Source organism: Asparagus officinalis, chromosome 5 (assembly GCF_001876935.1).
Source record: "Asparagus officinalis chromosome 5, Aspof.V1, whole genome shotgun sequence".
Lineage (NCBI taxonomy): Eukaryota > Viridiplantae > Streptophyta > Magnoliopsida > Asparagales > Asparagaceae > Asparagus > Asparagus officinalis.
This window is the reverse complement of record NC_033798.1, coordinates 98,462,164-98,481,793: the sequence shown is the minus strand read 5'-3', so window position 1 is coordinate 98,481,793 and position 19,630 is coordinate 98,462,164. Positions and strand designations below refer to the sequence as shown.

The 19,630-nt window shown below is 36.1% G+C and overlaps 2 protein-coding genes across 5 annotated transcripts; both read right to left on the bottom strand.

Moving 5' to 3' along the window:
- LOC109840335 (CST complex subunit CTC1-like) lies at positions 826-8,360 on the bottom strand. Of its 4 annotated transcripts, XM_020408938.1 has the most exons (9): positions 8,136-8,360; positions 7,910-7,994; positions 7,407-7,801; positions 7,248-7,339; positions 4,597-4,810; positions 4,358-4,475; positions 2,138-2,463; positions 1,319-1,813; positions 826-858 (listed from the first exon to the last, which is right to left on the bottom strand). In XM_020408938.1, the coding sequence occupies exons 1-8, from the start codon at positions 8,346-8,348 to the stop codon at positions 1,646-1,648; spliced, it is 1,611 nt and encodes a 536-aa protein (XP_020264527.1). In that variant the 5' UTR covers positions 8,349-8,360; the 3' UTR covers positions 826-858; positions 1,319-1,645. The 4 variants fall into 4 exon arrangements, with proteins under 4 accessions (XP_020264527.1, XP_020264526.1, XP_020264529.1 ...); XM_020408937.1 differs by having other exon boundaries at positions 7,407-7,994; XM_020408940.1 differs by having other exon boundaries at positions 7,407-7,981; positions 8,136-8,247.
- Positions 8,351-18,516, bottom strand: LOC109842232 (CST complex subunit CTC1-like; the record flags this gene model as incomplete). Its single annotated transcript, XM_020411133.1, has 10 exons — positions 17,494-18,516; positions 14,182-14,300; positions 14,021-14,095; positions 13,847-13,925; positions 13,655-13,750; positions 12,623-12,700; positions 12,340-12,540; positions 9,767-9,868; positions 8,602-8,886; positions 8,351-8,506 (listed from the first exon to the last, which is right to left on the bottom strand). Coding segments are annotated over exons 1-10 (2,214 nt in total), but the record flags the coding sequence as incomplete, so codon positions are not given.

The following is a 19,630-nucleotide window of genomic DNA, read 5'->3' as shown; positions in this document are numbered from 1 at the left end:
AACCCCACCCCCACCCCCTCCCCCCTCCAACCTTACCTCTCTTCTCAACCTCTCTCTCTCATTTCACTCTCCTCCCCTCCTCTCCCTTCCTCTCTCCCCTCAATCATTTACCAAAAGCTGAGGAGGAAGTAGAGAAGGGAGGAGAGGAGAGGAGGAGAATAAGGGGAGTGAGGAGAGAGGATGAGAAGATGGATAATGTAAGTGAGGAGAGAGATGGTTTTTTTTTTTTTGGCAAATACTTGAATTTGACGAATAAATCTGCAAATGTGGGAGATTTGACGAGCATATATGCAAAAAAAACCTTAATTTTACCATTCAAATCAAAATTTGGGTGGCTAGAGTAGGCCTTATTGATTAAGTCTGTCAATTTTTAGGTCTTGTCGCCAACGTCAGTTCTTATGCCTTAATGGAAAATGATGTCACTTTATAGGCTAATCAGGTATTTTAGCCTATAAGTAATAATGTGAAAAAGTGAAGGAAAAAATTGGCATTTCACAGCAAACATCATGAAAATAGTTTCACATGTAGATAACGACGTTAGTATACCAATTGCAGAATAAATATAGGTTCATCATGCAAGTGAGATCTTGGCATGGACAGGAAGTTTTCTTGTAATTAATTTAATTAGATTCTGATATCATATGTGGATAAAATTTGGCAAAAATACCAAATAAGCCCCTAACTGGTTTTAGCTTTGATATATATGATGGAAATAACTAGTCACTTACAAAAGATAAAAGCTGACACCTGCAATAGGAAAATTTTAATAGTAAACAAGAAGAGCGAACCTGCCGTGATACACATTCAAAGAGTCATTTTCTTTTCTTTAACAATTCCACCAGGAAACGCTATTTGCACCTGGAACGGTAAAAGATAAGTAAATTATCATCAGACAAAGAGTCAATAGTTAATAGATACACATAAGGGCACATGAAAACTGAAGATTAAGACTTAAGCAAAACCAGAACAATTTTACTTATTTTATAGATCTATCTAAACATTGCCTATAAAAAACAAATTATCTAAAAGAAAGCATCATGGTATCCGCAGCTACCAAACTAGTAGATGACTAAGCAAGTCGAATATGCAACATACTCAATGAAATCTATTCAGCCCAAGTAATTAGAAAAGAAACATAAGAACTTCGTTTTCCAAGGTCTATTACAGTAATAAAACATAGCTCACAGATTTTGTAAATTTAGCAGCTGATGACATCAACAACTATATCATTATTATGAGAATAAAGGAGAAAATACAACCTACTTTTGCGCTTAAAGACAGAAAAATTGCGAGATGTACAGAAGTTGATGTATGGTACCTGAACCTTATTGCAAAAAGACCCTTTGATCTTTAGGGACAAAATAGTCATCTATCTCAATGGCTTCTTATATGTCTCAGTCTTATGGTAGTATCTGCTGGACTGATCTTACAGATCTAATATGGTTTCCTTCTCACCAAGATCAGCAGCTTTCAACAGACTTCAATGAAGCAGCACAAAAGAAACAAAAGCTACTTCATGCAGATCAAGCCGAAGATCTGTCTGTTGCTCCGAAAGTAAAGAAGACCAGAAAATGGCACTTGCCATTTGATTCCCGAATCCACAGCCCAAACAAAGAAAAAAAACCAGATTAAAATGGGAACCAAGCTAACTTGTTAGTTCATGAAGTAGGTTCCTCGCCTCATGCAAAGGATTTAAACACCCAACTTCTGTAATCCGCACATTTGGCATTGATGGCGTTGTCATATTCAACTCCTTAAGTTCAGTATCCAACAACTGCAAAGAGTTAGGATCCATCACTCGGCCTATAATGTTCTGCCAAGGAAAAGGAACAGCAAAAATAAGATGATGAGTGAAAATTTATCAACTATGAGAAAAAGGGCCAAACAAAAGTCATTTCAAATTCTTCAACAACCAACTACTATCTACCATCTTAGTAAGCCAATAAGTGAGCATTATTATACTAGTAACAATTATTTAATATGATGCTCCAGATCAATAGCTGTTTCTATTTTCGTATTATGACATAAAGGATGACATTTGGTGCCATGGAGACTGTATTCAACTATAACATGATGTTTGACTCTCCATGCATAGCTACTTGGTTCTGAAGGAAGCTGCAAAAGGCATGGTACTCACAGAAGCCGGGCTAGCACATGCATCAAGCATGACGAGCCAGAGTTTCCTCTCATCTGGGCAGCTAAGGACACCTGAATCAACATGAAAAGTAAAACTAGGAGTAGATGAATAATGAGAAACCCTGTCACTTTTTACAATAATTCGGTGGTACTTCTTTAGCATCTTTTCCAAACGATGGCCAACAGTATCTTGAGAATTCCTAGCCTTACATTGCATTGAAGTTTTGGAATAATGGAGTAAAGGCCTATGAGCAGTTTCATGGAACCTAAGCAATCTCATAGTTGCAAGAGAATTTGCCCACCAACAAGATAAGGATGACCCGTCATCTGCACAAGATAAAACAATGGATGACAAAATTAAAAGCATTCCAACTGCCAACAACAAAGTTAATAAATTCCCACTACAATTGTCTTTTTTATTTTTATTTTACTTTTCTTGTTACATTAAGAATTCACAATTTAGTGCCCCGAAACCCTGACTAATGTACATAAAAAATGGAACCCAAGGATAATGCCTAAAAACAAAGCTGTTATATAACAGCGAGGTTTTAAAAAGAACAATTAATCCACTTTATTGAGTAATGATATTGTAAAGTTTCAAATTTTCTCTATTGGAATTCATTTATTTCTGGTAGTGGTGCTCAAGAATAGTAATAAGAAGATTTTATCACAAAGATGGTCAGTTAACCTACAAACTGTGTAACTCTACATGTAAAACAATATGTAGCAAAAATCATCTGAAATCTCCTCAGCGAACTGTCTACTCAATGTGGCACATGCTTTGTTGGCACATAATGATGTATCAGAATTTACTTGATAACATATGAAACTTTAGATGGTTGCTACTTCGATTAGTTTGAAGTCATTGTGAACAACAAAAGCCTAGACAAATGCATCCCATATTACATGAAATTAACTATTCAAAAGATATAGTACAATATGCAAGAGGCATACGTGTATGACATGTATGTTTATAGTAAACTTGCAAACATCAACAATATCTAAAATGCCTAATGACCAAACCAAACCATGATGGAGCTGCTCTGAGAAAGGATTAGATTCCTGAGTCCACAACTGATTTTGAATATTCGAAGTTATTCATCTAGGCAGTTATCTGGTTGAATGGGAAATATTAAACCAGACATCGGCCCTATTCCTCATTAACAAAACAGAGTCCCTAATTCCCTAGACCTATCATTGTCCAGAGGAGTCCTCCAAGAGAGTTGAGGCAGCAGCATATAAGGGAAGGTAAGCGTGGAATACCAGGAAAATGTGGCTTCCAAATTGTAATCCATCTACTCCCTTACTGTTCATTTAACTATTTTTAATTCTTAGGATTAAATCCACAGCTGCCATGAGTTTCAAAACTCTTGTCGAATGTCAACACACCCTCTTGCTATGTTACCTGGGTACTCCAAATCGGAAGCCGCACCCGTACCCAACACGTGCATGTACCCATACCCGTACTAAAAATTCTTGGACACTTCTTGAATATATGCATGCATTTATTTGGGCGTATACTTAATTATAAAATACATGTTTTAATTTAAAACAATTCTCATACGCTTCTTGGACATATATTCTACACTTCACATCTATTTCTTATATAATGATCTTATGTAAATGAAAAAACAGTTTTGATCTTATGTACATTATTAATTTTAGTACATATAAATATACATAACATACATATATATAGCTGTGTCCCCATAACCTACCTTATGCAAATTTACCGTGTCCCGTACCCGTACCCATGTCCGTACCCATAACTGTGCAACTTCGCCCTCTTGTATTCTCTCTCCCTCTCCCTTAGTTTTCAGAAAGTACGTTTAAATACAGATAAGACCAAGTTGTACTAATTTTTCCAGGCTTTTGTGATGTGATAAGGCAAGCTCCAAATTCTTGGAACAATATTACTAAGTTGACTTCAGAATATGGAAGAAGGCTCATGTAGGACTTTGATAAGAGCTCAGTGCATCCGCCAGAGATCCAGAACCTAAAAAAAATTTAAAGCTAACAAGAAATGCAATGTCAAATAAACATGATAGGTAACCTACTAACCTGTGCTATATAAGGTGGGAAAAGCAAACTGGCTCTATAAACAGTAAACATCATGTGTGCCTATTTCTGTTCGTAATAACTTTGTATCAATATAAACAGTGTATACTGTAGCCCAGCTAATTTCAGTTCTGAAGTAATTTATCATTATGTACAAGCTTACCCATCACAAACCCAGAAAGTGCGACATTAAGAGCAGGTAATTTTAACTGATTGTTTGATTGAGACTTCGATGGGACATGAATAGATCGTTCCAGTACCAAAGCATAGACAGTTAAAACCTGCAAAGCACAAAACAGATGGAGGGGACATCACGAAAAATTATGATAAATGACAAATTTCAGTTATTGCTGATAAAGGTAATGGATATGGCTAAACAACACAGGTAAGGCATCACCTTACCCTGCAATTACACCGAATTAGCTTATTTTCGAGGCACCAAGTCAATTGAGACATCAAACCTAAAACTATGCTGGATGACTCTTCGACTGCGAAACTGGCTTCTATTTGAGGTGTAGTTCTTTCCTTGCTATGTTGATGAGCAACTTCTTTAATGAAGTTGATTACAACAAAGGACACCGGCGTTAATACCAATGTGGGGCATCCACTTGATGGACTGGAAAGTACATAACGAAGTTAGAGATAAGAACTGTGTAATTCATGCCATAAACAGAACGCAATCCTATTATGCTTTTAATATAATTACAAGAATGCATATAAACTAACAAAGCGTCCTAGTGAGAATGTCATATATTAGAAGAAAAATCTTTTGATCAATACATCCAACAAACTGGTTACTCTGACAGAAACTGGAACAAGTAAACTTAGACTCCCTATACATCTACATTACTTGGACTAATAGGATACATGGTATCCGGTGCACACTATGCGTGCACGACACAGGACCTCTGGAGGAGTGTCGTAGTCAAATTGACAAGAGAATAAATGGTTTTTATTTTTATTTTTATTTTTTATTTTTTTGTGGGGGGTGGTTGGGTGAGGGGGGATATTTTCAAGTATGAGGGTATTTCAATTTTTTTCCTAGCGTGAGGGCATTTCTATTGTTTTTTCAAGTGTGTGTACATTTTCTTTTCTTTTTTTCCAACTGTGACGACAAATTTGAAATTCCAAAAAATGTGGCTCACACAAACTGAAATGGAGGCTTCTCTTAATATATAGTATAGATCTGGCTAAGATCTTACAGAGCATGGAAGATGTACTGTCAACTTATAAAATCTTCTTTGCGTCAGTTCTAATAATAGGGAGTAACCAGAAGCACAGGCTAGGAAATCCATAATAGTCAAATTAAGTGGATACAGAAAAAAATTTGTGGTAGTTAAGCGGACATGCAAAAGCTTGAGCACGTTTTGATTTGATTTAATGGGACGAGATTTCTTCTTCCAAACTTTACGGCACCTTAAGGTTGTTATATGGTTTATTGTACTTTGGACAACAAGTAAGCATATACATATATATAATCTATTAAATAATAGTAGCTAATAAATGCGTGGTAAACAATACATTAATTTATAAAACATAGGTGAAGTCTGCTTGGCATGCTTCTTCTGAAATCATCTATCTGTCATCCTTCAATCCCAACTCTTCCACTTTACCTAGCCTGTTCAAATGTGTGGGCTCATGCAAATAGTTCTGGAAAGGAAAAGAAGATACTACATGCTTTATTTATGATAGATAAGGTAGTGAAGTATCATTTAACATCAAAGCCTTCTTGAGGTTACTGTTGAATGGTGATATTATTTAAAATAAAACTTAGGTTAGAACGGTAGAGAATTGATAACGAATGATGATTTGAGGTTATAATTTAGAAGACCAATGATCAAGTGGTAAAGAGATTTGGGGAATCCTCTTGGAGGCTTTTCGCAATGTTACGTCCTGAGAGGCTGAGACAATGGAAGCTCTATAAATAAATGGTAAAACAAGTCAATGAACTGGATACTGTAGGGCAGGAATTTTGGTGATCATGCTGCATCTTCTTGATATGCCATCTGGCTTGACAGGAATGCTGAATACTTCAGGCCTTAAGGGCAGCAAAATCACATGCTAACTTGACATAATTTCTCTTTGATCAGTCACACTGTTAGGGCTTGCTTCACTCAAAGTTCAGGTGCGCATCAGCATCATGGGCCAGCCATCAAGCTGGGAGGGGAGACATTATGGCCTTATGACCACCAGATGGAGTGTACTCCCCACTTAAACCTGGGGTGTGGCAAATTGGTGACTCTTTCAGCATACTAGGAGCTCAATTCCCTTAAGAAATTTGTCCTTGTGTAAGATTTTAAACGTATGATGCTTTTATTATGATGATGGGTCTGAATGCTCCTGTTTTCAGGGAAGAGTAGAGATGGAGGACCCTAGACTCAGGCTTCCTACTAATTTCTTCACTCTGATGTTTTCGAATGAGATAGATGATCATGTTTTACATTGTCTGAGAGCATTTTTATGATAGTTCCTCACTAATGAAACAGGGTACAGTACAAGTGTTGCTCTCTGGAATGGTAGACCACTTCCCAAAGATTACAAAAAGTATACAATCATAGATGTTAAAAAGCAGATCTCAATGATAACTTACAAATAAGAGGTTTAGCGCCTAATATCTATTGCATATATGTAATGTCACCATCTCTAAAAATGTTATTGCCTGAAAGGTAAACAATTCATATTTGAAAGATCAAGAAGTTAGAAGAAAATGCAGATATAATTTGCACATTGCTCATTGCCTGTGCCATTATATCCATCCGGTAACACAATTTAACTAAATAATCAATAGACACAGCCTTTTATCTCAGGGAAGTAGAATGGATAAGATATAACAATCATAAAATGATCAAAAGTAACTAGCTATGGCCTATACCAGATATTGTGGTTGCAAAAACAGAAACGTTATCAGAACAAATTCTATTAGCAAAAACTGGTTAAAAACCCAAATATACTTACAAAAATGTTGAGGAGAAGCTAAAAACACAAACTGTGAAGGTAAATCTAGTACTTAGACAGTTAATAATTCAGATAAACTACATAACACAAAAGCATACCACGTCACAAGGACACGATGAAAAGTTGCATTTGCTCCGGGTCCCAAACCAACAGGATACATATGCTTTCTGAAGTTGCCATGAATTAGTACCTGACAACATCGAGAGTTAAAACTGCATCCATATATAACAAGGATAAGATAACCAAAAGGAAATTACCTTGTGATGATCATTGCACAGATGGATAACAATATCGCAACACATCCTTTGATCAATATCCATGCAATCTAACTGATTAGAACTCATATAAGGTCTGGATTTGTAGTTGCATATTTGTATGATCTCTACGTTACCACATAGAGAAATTAGATTCCCTTGAGGCATATCTCTGCATTGGGGATCAGCAACACTAGAAGTTCTTCCTATCTTGGCTTTCAAAATGTGAAGGCAAGATGACACACTTAACACTTCTACAGGTTCAGGAATAATCCTGAACATATCTTTCTCTTCAGAAAAGAAGTGAACATGGACATCTGAATTCTTATGCATTTGGCTGAATGATTGCTGAAGGAGAATGTTGCCTGGGGATACATCTCCTTCATAAGCTTCAGATGCTTCAAATAAAGAAGACCGAGAGGATTGATCTTGTAATGGACCCATATGTTCACCAAAAGAAAATGAAAGACTCCAGAAGGTCATTTGCTGAGTTATGTAGATTTTACCATTGTTTGTCTTGCTATTAATTGATGTATCACGCTCTCTCTTAGTTGAACATTTCAGAATATAGTATCCACCTAGTTGAAGAAACTGATGCATTGTTGAGACCACAAATTTCCATATTCAGCGTTCAGAGCCTTTTTTTTTTAAGGGTTGACAAGGTAAATGAAATTATATAATTCATAATGGATTAACAGCTTTAGTTGACTTAAAAGAGAGAAAAATATATACCTGATACTTAAAGAGGCTATCTGCTTTAAATTCCAACAAGATCCTTTGTTCTCGTTGTCTATCGATTATATTTCCTGTTGGAGTGTTTCCAGTATGGCATAAATATCCAGGTACCGAACACAATTGACCATCAGAGCTTCTGAAGGTCAACAAGCATGGAATTTTCAGCCTCTTCTTAACTTCTTCAGAACCATTAATTGAGTCATCAGCCATGATTCTGCTATGTATTCTTCAAGTAGCTTGACACGCAATGCATTAGCAGGTATGCTACAATCACTGTCATTTTGCAGAATTAGCTTATAAGGCAAGACAATGGCTTCCGCAAACAAAATATTGTTGGAATATAGTGGATGGCCTTCAATTGGATCAATCTGAAACTATGGAATAATATTCACTACATATTGAATGAAAGGAAAGAAGATGAAAAAAAATTCATGAAGTAAGCTTAAACTGCTCCAGAACTTACATTCTTAATGGCAGGAAATTTGTGAGTTACAAGCAACAACTGAGTTGTTCCGCCAGTAATACTGATGACATCATTCCCCATATTGAAAGTAGGAATTTGGAAAGGAACATTGAGACAATATGAGTCTCTAAGATAAAAGACAACATAAACTGTAAGGTGATCTAATACTTTCTTCAAAGGAAGCTGGTCAAAGATATTCTTGCATGAGAATGCTTCGACAGATTGCAACCCCATACAATCCGATTGCACAGGTGAGCCCTCCATAATAAGTTTATAATTTTTAACCTGGAAGATAGCATTTACATGGATAAAGTAAACTAGCAGACACTCTGAAAAACAGCACAACAAGCTTATCACTATTATCCAGGATCTAGCCAAAAAAGTATGAGAGATTTGAATAAGTGGCAACAAACATGCACTTTCAAAAAGTAGAAGACTAATTATTCAGTATACATGATATGTGAATTTACAAAAACAAATTCATAGTACACTCTGCATACAGTAAGTGACCAATGTATTCCCGTAATAAACAGCATGCAGTAGTGCACTTTAAGAGCACATGTGATACCATCTCAAATAGTTTCACAATGGATAGACGTGGAAACTTAGATGAGTTTAAATAGTGAAGTCATGGAAGTCAAAGTGTAACATTGGCTAGTCATTTTTAGCAGTGCATGGAGTCAAACAACATGATGCACTTAGTGGGACCCAGAGCTTACATCACGGCAACAGGCTCGCGAGCCCAGGCATGACGAAAGGTATCAGAGCATTTTACTAGTATGGAGCGTAGCACTAAGTGTTATGCAGTAATAAGTGCTACGTCACATAAGTGCGGTGGGAGACGCCTCTAAAACCCATAGGGGCCACTTCTAGGATCCAAATTGCCTGGTGCCTCATAGTTGCAAATTAAAAATGTGACCTACAAGGTAGCTCTACCAAGCAATCAACTAACTCGTTCAGTCTATCATGAATCCTCTTGCTCATACTAAGAGGAGTGTTGCATTATGCCTTGCAGATATCTATCTCAGAGCCCCTTGGAATTCTCCGAGCAGCAGTACAGAAAGATAAGAAGCCAAAATGATTCAAAATGGCAAAGTTACGCAGCACAGTTTACACAAAAGCCGAAAGATTGTGTAACCACATAAAAAGATCCAGAATACAAGACCTCATAAATGTTCCGATAACTGATATCTGACAGAAGATCTGGTATCACAGCATCTATACTTCCGGTTGCATCAACCAACTGCAAGCTCCCTGGGGGTGAAACCTGGATATATAAACTACACCTTTTAGACTCTACACCTAGTATCCACTCTGCTTCTTGACTTAAGAAATATGGTTTAAGTTATTTGATTGGACAACAAAGTATAAAAGTTGCAATCAGATAATGTACACAGTAATGGAAGCTAGATTGCTCATTGCTTCGTGAAATAAGATAGATAGGCATCATGTATGTTATTATTATATAACATATAGAGTTGAAAATTCTGAATGAATCCAATAGATAATAAATTTCAGATATTAGAGTTGCTCTATTTAGCATGGGAATTTTTGTTGAGAAGCCATTTCTGTGTTCAAGCCATATTGACATGTTTCTCCCTGGAGGCACTTCTATAAGGTGCAATTACATACTGGAAATTGAAAGATTGTAAGTGGTCTTCTGTTATCAATTTCTCAAGAGACAATGCAACAGTAATTATACCCCCAAAGAGCACAAATACAGACATTCAAGTGAAGCACAAGAAGACAAACTAACCTTTAACAAGTTAAAACCAAGACAGCACAAAATCTTTTCACTAATCTGGGTACATTTCAACTGCTCCGTGTTATTACAAGAAATAATCAAAGGCGAAGGCGCAAAATGTTGATGTTTGCATGTCTTCTTGGATTGAACAACCAGTGAAATAAGATGTATGAACTTTGAACTGCTAAGATATATTACTTGATTTTCTTTGGTAAGATATCCACCACTGTCGTTAATAAAACATAGTTTGATATTAAGTTCCCCTCTGTTAGAATTAATATAAAACTATAATTCTCGATCATCACCATAACTTCAGAGTTTTGATGTAATGGTTAGAGGGACTAAATTTAAGATGGTATCAGAGCAACCCAAGTTCGAATCTTGCTGGCCACGAATTTAATGTGGATTTGAAAAAATTATTACCGCTGCATGATTACTAGTTTTTAGTCCATAAAAAAGGGCACTCAACCTGTGAAGGCATCTTAGAATTAATATAAAATTATAATCCTCAATTATCACCGTAACTTCGTTGTTTTAGTGTAATGGTTAGAAAGACTAAATTTAAGATGGTATCAGAGCAATCCAGGTTCAAATCCCATCGACCACAAATTTTAAGTGAATTTTTCGAAAAATTGACATCGCTGTGTGAGTCCAATTTTCAGCCCATAAAAAAGGGCATTCTACCTATGGGAACATGTTGGAATTAATATAAAACTATAATCATTGACCCTGATCATAACTTCGAAGTTTTGATGTAATGGTTAGAAAGACTTCTTTAAGACCCTCTAATTGAATAAAACTGAAGTACCTAGAAAGACAGCGCTCTTTATTAGCAATGACTCATGAATTTATACAAGTCATTAGTAACTAAACGCTCCAACCCATGTTTTTTAAGCCCCGTATATTGTTTCAAAGTGTTGTCTTCTACTTTAGTAACCTTTCTCCCATATTTCACATATCACACATTAATTTGCTTACCTCTTCTTTCTTCTCAAAAATATTTACAGGAAAAAATTTCATATTGTTTCAATATTTCCATAGATTGGACAGTCGTCACCACCAAAAATCATCCGAACAAGAGACATATATAAATTAGTCCTCTCATAAACATAAACATAAATTATTCATTTTTCCAATAGTTCTCACAGCTAATGAATTTTGTGGCTTTCAACCACAATCAGAAATCATCTACGTTACCTGGGTACTTCTATTAGGAAGTCGTACCCCAACCCATACCTGTACTCATACCCGCACCTCTTGGACACTTCTTGAATATATGCATACGTTTATTCGGGCCTATAGTCAATTATATATACATCTTGTAATTTAAAATACTCCTTATGTACTTCTTGGATGTATATTTTACACATCTATTTCTTATATACTGATCTTATGTAAATGAAAAAAATAATATTGATCTTCTGTAAATTATTAATTTAAATACACACAAATATAGTAACTTGCACATATATAGTCGTGTCGATATACCATAACTTTTACAAATTTGTCGTGTCCGGTACTCATACACGTACCCGTACCCATGCAACCGAGGAAATCATGAAGTCTACCTTGGTCCACCTGAGCTAAGTATTTGTGCTGTAAAACTTTGTTTCTTTTGCCTTTCTGCATATCAGTAGTCAAGGCATGCTTATACGTTGTTTTCCTATATATTTTAAATGGAGTAAAGTGGAGCATTAGAGAATAAGTAACTTATAACTTGTGTACGGATTCCGATACTATTATAAACAAAAACAGCCGCAATAGCTTGATAACATAAAAATCACATGTCTAACTCATTCTATAACCCAAATTTTACAATATCTAGGACCAAACAATTTCTTCCGCAAAGTTAAAAATTGTACTAAGATATGCAATACTGAACTTAATGGTGGTTTCATTTCTAGAGTATGTAAATCTGGTAACGATGGATTTCATCCCTAATTTAGCATATTCCATGAGTGGACGTAAGAAATAACATATATAAAATTACTAACCTTGAGAGTGCCCATTAAAATACAACCTAGATCTTCACTTGATATAACTCTTCTGATTGTACAGCAGCAAGAAGCTACTTTACTGGTAGAACAATTACCACAGTCATCTCTATGAAATGTTTCAGCATTACACGGTGCTTTTGAAATTTTAGATGCCCATAATGCTTCGCATTTGCTAATAAGATTAGAAATGGGTGTCACCTGAACACATCAAGATAACAACCGACAATAATGCAGCACATGATCATGTTCTCAACAACAGTAGTAAGAACTAGAAAGTTACCAGCTTAAGGGATGACATACTGGATTCCTTCTCACAAGTGTACTCTCCATGCTCGAAGAACTCCATGAAAATCCCATGCTGTCAGTGCAAGTTTAAGGCATCAATAGAGCAAGAAGAAACAATTGCAAAGATTATAAATACTAGCATGCATCTTGGAAACAACTCTAAAGCAAATGACGGCTAGCTGCAGTAAGAAAAGCAAGTCTAATACAAGCTCCCCAATCACAGGAGAGAGAAAAAAAGTTTAACAAGAGCACTTCAAGGCAGTGTTTTCAAAGGCGTGCGCCTCACTGTGCCTTACGATGCGGGGCGGTGACGAAGCGCCCCACTTCTGATGCAACAGCACCTTTTGCGCCTCACGTACATCCTTACTTTGTGTATGGTGCATGTAGTACATATCCTCATATAGTTTTGTTTGTTAACATTTCAATCGAGTCTTTATACTTGATATTCCATATCCCAAAAAGCAAAATAAATCCATTAGGTCTTTTTAGTAGCCTTCAATTGAGGACCATTACTAATCCTTTGCTTGAATATTTAGTCTTGATGTAACATTTGATTTGAAAATTTATGAATTTTGCTACTATGTTGGGTGTTAGCAATAGAAATTAAGGCATTATATTGTAATTTTGTAGTAAGATATTATTTATAATGATATTTTTCATGTGAATTCTAAAAACATGTTCTTTCGCGCTTGATTGTATATTTTGAAAAATTATGTGGGAGGTGTGCGCCTCGCATCACTCGGGCGCGCGCATCGCATTGCGTATGTGCGCGTAAAGATGTTTTGCGCCCCGCATTGCGCCTCGCGCATTGATAACACTTTCAAGATGTTAAACGCGCAAGATCCATAGATCTGTAGAACAAGCATATGAACTCAAACTGAGTATCTTAACAACTTAATTTTAGACTGCCAAATTGACAAAAAAACAGGCGATTTACAAATTAAACAATGGATATACTGCAGCATCATATTACATACGCAACGAAATATTAATTTATCAACTTCAAACAAAACTAATTTCAATTCACCTGAGACTGAAAGAAGTGGGAATCCAGATACCTTCGAGCATATACTTGGGCTAACCCTTCTTGCTGTCCACAACTTGCAAGTACTAATGTTAGACACTACAAACATATTATATAAAATCTACACCCAATAGATTGATAAAGGCAACCAAATTTATGAACTTGAAAGGCGAAATTTCACAAGAGCATAATTACATTTTTCGAGCCCAATATTTCCTCGTTGGAGAACATTTTAGCAAACTTTCTCCGGAAGCAAGAAATCAGAAGTAACATCCTGAAAGCAAACAAATTTGCTTAATCAAGACCCGAATATGTCATGCTGTTATGAAGTTCTACAAAAATTAGTGAACCTTGTTACATTGTCCATACCAAAATTTCGTACATGGTGTGAGAGACTCAATAAACCTCCCTAACATTCTCTGACCTTCTGCACGTACATAAGATCTGTAGATGAAAATGCATCACAAATGACATATTATGTAATGTTGCTCAACTAAATAAATCTTAAGTACATGTTGCATTAGTGTCACCTTGTATGAGCCACTGAAAAGCTTTTGACATCAATACTGGTCCTGGCAAAAGTTCCAAGGAGATGCATCTCAATCCAAGAAAACTTGAGATGTAGATGATGAAAGTTTTTAACAGATATCTACATGAAAATTTTAAGTAAATAAGAAAGATGGCATCAAACAAATAAGAGTTAAACTAGAGAAAGAAATATAATAGTTTCAGCCTGTTAATGCTTTTTACCTAACAAGAGTTAAGTCAGCAAAAATTGCAATAAGCAGGAAAAAAATGAGAAGATGAAAGAGGAATAAAGTAATAAGGAATTGGATTACTGAGAAACTTTTAATGAACAGACTCCAAATATTATTAGAATCGATGTTCTAATACACAAATTCGTTATGTATGTGCTTGGTCAATGCATAATGCATGATCAGGTTATACATCACATAATCGAATTACATAGAAATGAATGTGTGTGTGATGGAATTTTGGATATTCGATATTACTATTATTTAAGGCAAGCCATCATTTTGGTCCTAACTTTTAGGTTTACCCCTGTGTGAGTCACGAATTTAAAGGATTCAAGAAATATCCTTTGAAGATACTATGGTTTAACATTCATGAGGGGTAAATTTGGAAACAATTTAAAAGATACCCTAACAAGCGATTCAATTTCTCAACTGCCCCCACTACTACCCCATGTTCACATCCTCTTCCAAATTTTGATTTTAATGTGCTGTGGATTGTTCCATAAAACTCAAAAAGGATAGAATGAACTCAGCAATAAAAATTAATTACCTCTATCCCTCTCATATGGCGCTTCGCTACAACCCCATTATCCATTTCCATCTCCAGCTTCCAAGTTCTAAAGGTTTTCCTCTCCCCTTAAATTAGTTTCTGTAGTTACTTTAATATTTTACTGTAATCCAAAATAAAAACTAAATACTATGCTCGCAGGACTCTTTCTTGGAAGTATTGACAAAGCATTTGAGACTATCTGTAAGTACTCATTCTTTCATTTTTTAATTCCCATCAAATATTACCTATTTGAGGCTCAACTCAAGCCCTACCTCTTCTAAAGTTATTATTTGTTCAAATGTCAAGTTTATATATTAACCTGGAAGTTTCTGTGGTTTAAATAAAATAATGTTCTTTTTGGTGGTCATAGATGACCCGAGTTAGTATATGAGAGATTAAAACTAAGTACAAATATGTGTATTTCATCGATGAAATGTTATACACCATGAATAACCACTATAATATTAGACTTGAAAAAATTATTTGGATGCTGGAGAATGTTGCTCAACTCCTCATTCATGAATTTTAATTACTTGGAGTTTGGACTGGGCATGTGGATTCAGTGCCAAAGTAGTAGTACTTAATGTGAGAATAAAGAAAATTAAAATAGAAATACACATAGAAAGATACGTACACAATTATATATCAAGTTCTACACGTGCAGTTTAGTGTCACAGATGCATCGCGTGCACCGGAGTACTAGTGACAAAATATAACAACATGATAAAGTTTGTAAATATAGGAAAATCTAGTAGAATCTGGTAATGAGTATACAACTAATTTGTATTGGAATAACCATAACTAATAAATGATATCAAATTTTTAATATAACAATAGTGCGCAAATGAATATCACCAACAAATCAAAACGAAATTTGTCCTTTCTTAACTTTCCTCTTTCTTATATTTCAATGTTTATATTACGAGTAGTAGCTTTATAATTGCTTGCTTAGTTCAAAGACCCAAGAGATAAACAAGGTCTTCTTGAGCAACAGCGACAAAGAGATAAGAAAAAATTACAAAAAAAGGAAAGCGAGAAAATAGACCTACACATGGTACCACATTTGCACATGGTACCACATTTGCTAGACCATTGCTCTATAAGTAAAAAAGACATGGTACCACATTTGCTAGACCATTGCTCTATAAGTAAAAAAGAAGAGAAATAGGAATCGTTGCTTTAGACCATTGCTCTCTCTGTGTGTGTATATATCAACGCTTCTTCTATGAGAGTCCTCTTTCTGAATGGAAAAGAGATTGAAATTTTCCCTCCCTCCCTCCCTCCCTCCCTCTCTGTGTGTGTATATATCAATGCTTCTTCTATGAGAGTCCTCTTTCTGAATGGAAAAGAGATTGGAATTTAGGAGTGAAAAGAGGGAGAGAGGTCTCTAGTGTTTTATTTAATGGTTCCGTTAGGTAAGTTAAATGGATAATAGGTTGAACTCAAAAGAACAAAAAAACATACTGCGTTGTGTAATTGGTGTGCAGATGCCTAAACTATGTCAAAGTATATGTGACTTACCGTGTAACAAGAGCTCATAATACTTATTGCATGTGGTTGCCATTTGTATACCTTCATGCAGCCTCCAACGCAGAAATGCAGTTGCATGAACCTTGTCTTCGAACATTGATTAGAGGGAATGAAACTGTAAAGCAAAGGCAAATAGAAAAAAATGTATCCCCACCCAAAAATCATTGTACCAACATCTTAATCATTCCCATCTATAACCAAACTATTGTATCTAGTATCAATGAGTACCCTCAAAAATTCTACCAGATAACATTGATGTGCCACCCTTGGGGAACCACCTCCACTACACCTTCCCAATGAGCAGCTAAAAAAAGAAAACCAATTAGTTTTTTCATTTCTATTTTTAACTTCATCTTCTCACATTTCTTTCTCTCCACTTCTTTTTCCCTTTACTCACTTTTTCGTTCTCCTTTATGAAAATAGACATGCCGATCATCTCATTGCCAATGATAGTCAATTTCCTTTATTAATTATGCAACGTGTTGGTAAACCTTTATAGAGTATTTATCCCCTAATATTACATAGTTAACTTGGAGCCGCAACAACAACAAAGTCTTTATCTCAAAATTTTGGTGTCGACAAGGACACCCTCAATAATACTCTTCTGGATTCGTATCCTAGAGATCTGACTAGGCTTACATTGGGCTACCTAACTTCTAAAAAAACACTCCTTATACAGGGAAATGATAAACATTAAAACACAACACTATGGACCTAAATGCCTAGTTAAGCACCAAGCTCAACTAGTTGTTCTTCTTCATGCACTTAACACATTACTGATAGTATATTAAGCTGAGACAGAGAGGGAAACAGAGGGAGCATGTTTTATTCCCGCTTGCCCCTAAAGGTATGTTAAACAAATGACTTTCTTTTACAAAAGTATCAATTTATTATTTTGGAGTTATTATGTCCAAATGAACACTGAAAAGGGGAAGAGTTTTACAACTTAATGAATTCATTCATTACTACATTAATGTAACCACTTGAAAGGACGACAAAAAACTTACGATAGCACCAACTCTAACAGAATGGGGCGGAGGAATCCCCTTTTCAGTAAGCACAAGCCAGACCTTCGAATCCAGCTCGACCGCCATCCCGTTCATATAAACCCCAGTAACAACCCCATTGTACACCTCTTCATCCTTCAAAATCGATGCAACTGCCAAAGGCAACTGACACAAAGAAACCACAGTCCATTCTGTACTCAGGAACATTTCATGCGTCACATCTTTCCGAACAACGATCTTCTTTTTCCTCAGCCCCGAAATCACGATCAACTTTCCCACTAGCAAGTTCATCACTGGCCTCCACTTACACGCGGGTTTGAGAAAATAAACAAAGTTTGGGCTAACAAAGGAATGTTCGCTCGGGTCTAAAGCAGGGTTCTTGATATCAAAGTTATCAAAGTTACAGCATCGATCACAGCCACAAGTAAGTATCTCAGCGAGAAACCCAGTCGACTTTCCATCAAACACTCGATTCTTACACGGAACGCTAAATATCGGACTGATCGACTTCAGAGCGCCGACAGAAGTAAAACTGTGAGGCCTCATCGGGGCTGAGAAAGAGGGCTCGGGATTTGGATCTGCACTCATCCGCACCGACGCCGGCAACATCCACCTGGCGATCTCCAAGACTCCTTTTTTATGCTTGAAAGGGAGAAAATTCCAAGCGAGGACGTGGATTTTCCGGCCAACGAAGCTGAGGTCTCTAGGATCAACAATGGAGCAACAAACCCTAGAGGAGGCATCGGAGAAAGAGAAGCAGTGGCCCCCGCATGAAGTTCCGTCGCAATCTTCAGGGGTCTGAAGGTCAACGGTGCCGATGAGAAGGACTGGGTGATTAGGGGAGAAGGATCTAGGGTTAGGGTTAGGGTTTGGTAGGGATTTCAGTTTCTTGGTTCGGATGGATTTGGGGGGCGGGAAAGCTTGAGATATGGTTTGGTTTAAAAGTACACGGTGATGTGTAGAATGTCCCAAGCCCCTTATATGCGGAGAAAGGGACGACCGTCTCGTCGCCCAGTTTGTCATTTCAGAACGGTTCTTGACCCATCGGTCACCGTGTAATAGCTAAACCAGGGCTGCGCAGAGATTTTGGCCGGCATCATAGAAAAATAAAGAAATAATTTCAGATAACCAAAAATCAAGGGCTCTTTCCTACGACGAGGCACACTTGTAAAGATCTCAATCACCCATTCCTCCATTTCACACGCTTCTACCATCTCTATTCTTCATCTTCCTCAATTCTTCCTCTTCTTCTTCTTTTCAGTTCTTATTTTCTGCAATCTACTTTCTATGTTGCAGTCATTCTTAGTTAAAATCTAGTTACATACAGGAGATATTCTATTTAGTTTAACTTTTCCAGTGATTTGCCAGTAACACGTCTCTTACGTAAACTCAAACTCATTAATCACTTTAACTTATACCTGCTAAACTCTCTGAATCTGTCTAATAAAATCCTAACCCAAACTCTTTTTTCACTTTATTTTCTCTGATTTTTTTCTCTAACATCTTCCCTAACGAGAATTTATCCAATACAAATTTGGGTTAGCGATAAAGAGAGCTGTTTGGAAAGGAGCTGGAGAAGATGAAGTAGAAAATGGGTTTAGATTATGGTTTTATTAAACATATTTGAGGAGTTTAGCGGGAATAAGCTAAAGTGGTTAATGAGTTTGGGTTTGTGCGATAGATGCATAACTGGTAAATCACTAAAAAGTTAAAAGTAAATAGAATATTCTTGTATTTCTACCAGATTTTAACTAGGAGGATTTTTCAACATACTTAGGCTTGAAATCAATTTCAAATATCTGAGGGACCCGAAAAAATAAATAAATATAAAAATGGACGTTTGTGAAGAATAAGTAGGAATACAAAAAATAATGATATCAAATTTAGAATTTTGTTAATACTATAATCTTTAAGAAACTATTTATGGTTGTTTGACAAAAGTTTAATCTTATGTTTATTGTGATGAAAAAAGTTTATTATGAGCTATTTATGCCCAAAGGTACTTTATTTAGAAATATACTTTATCATCTCAAGTACACTCTAGTGAGAAAGATCAAAAGTGCATATCGCATTTGACTTATGATTTCAAAAAAGAAGAAAGAATTTGAACAATTCTGAAACTGTGAGAATTCCAAAA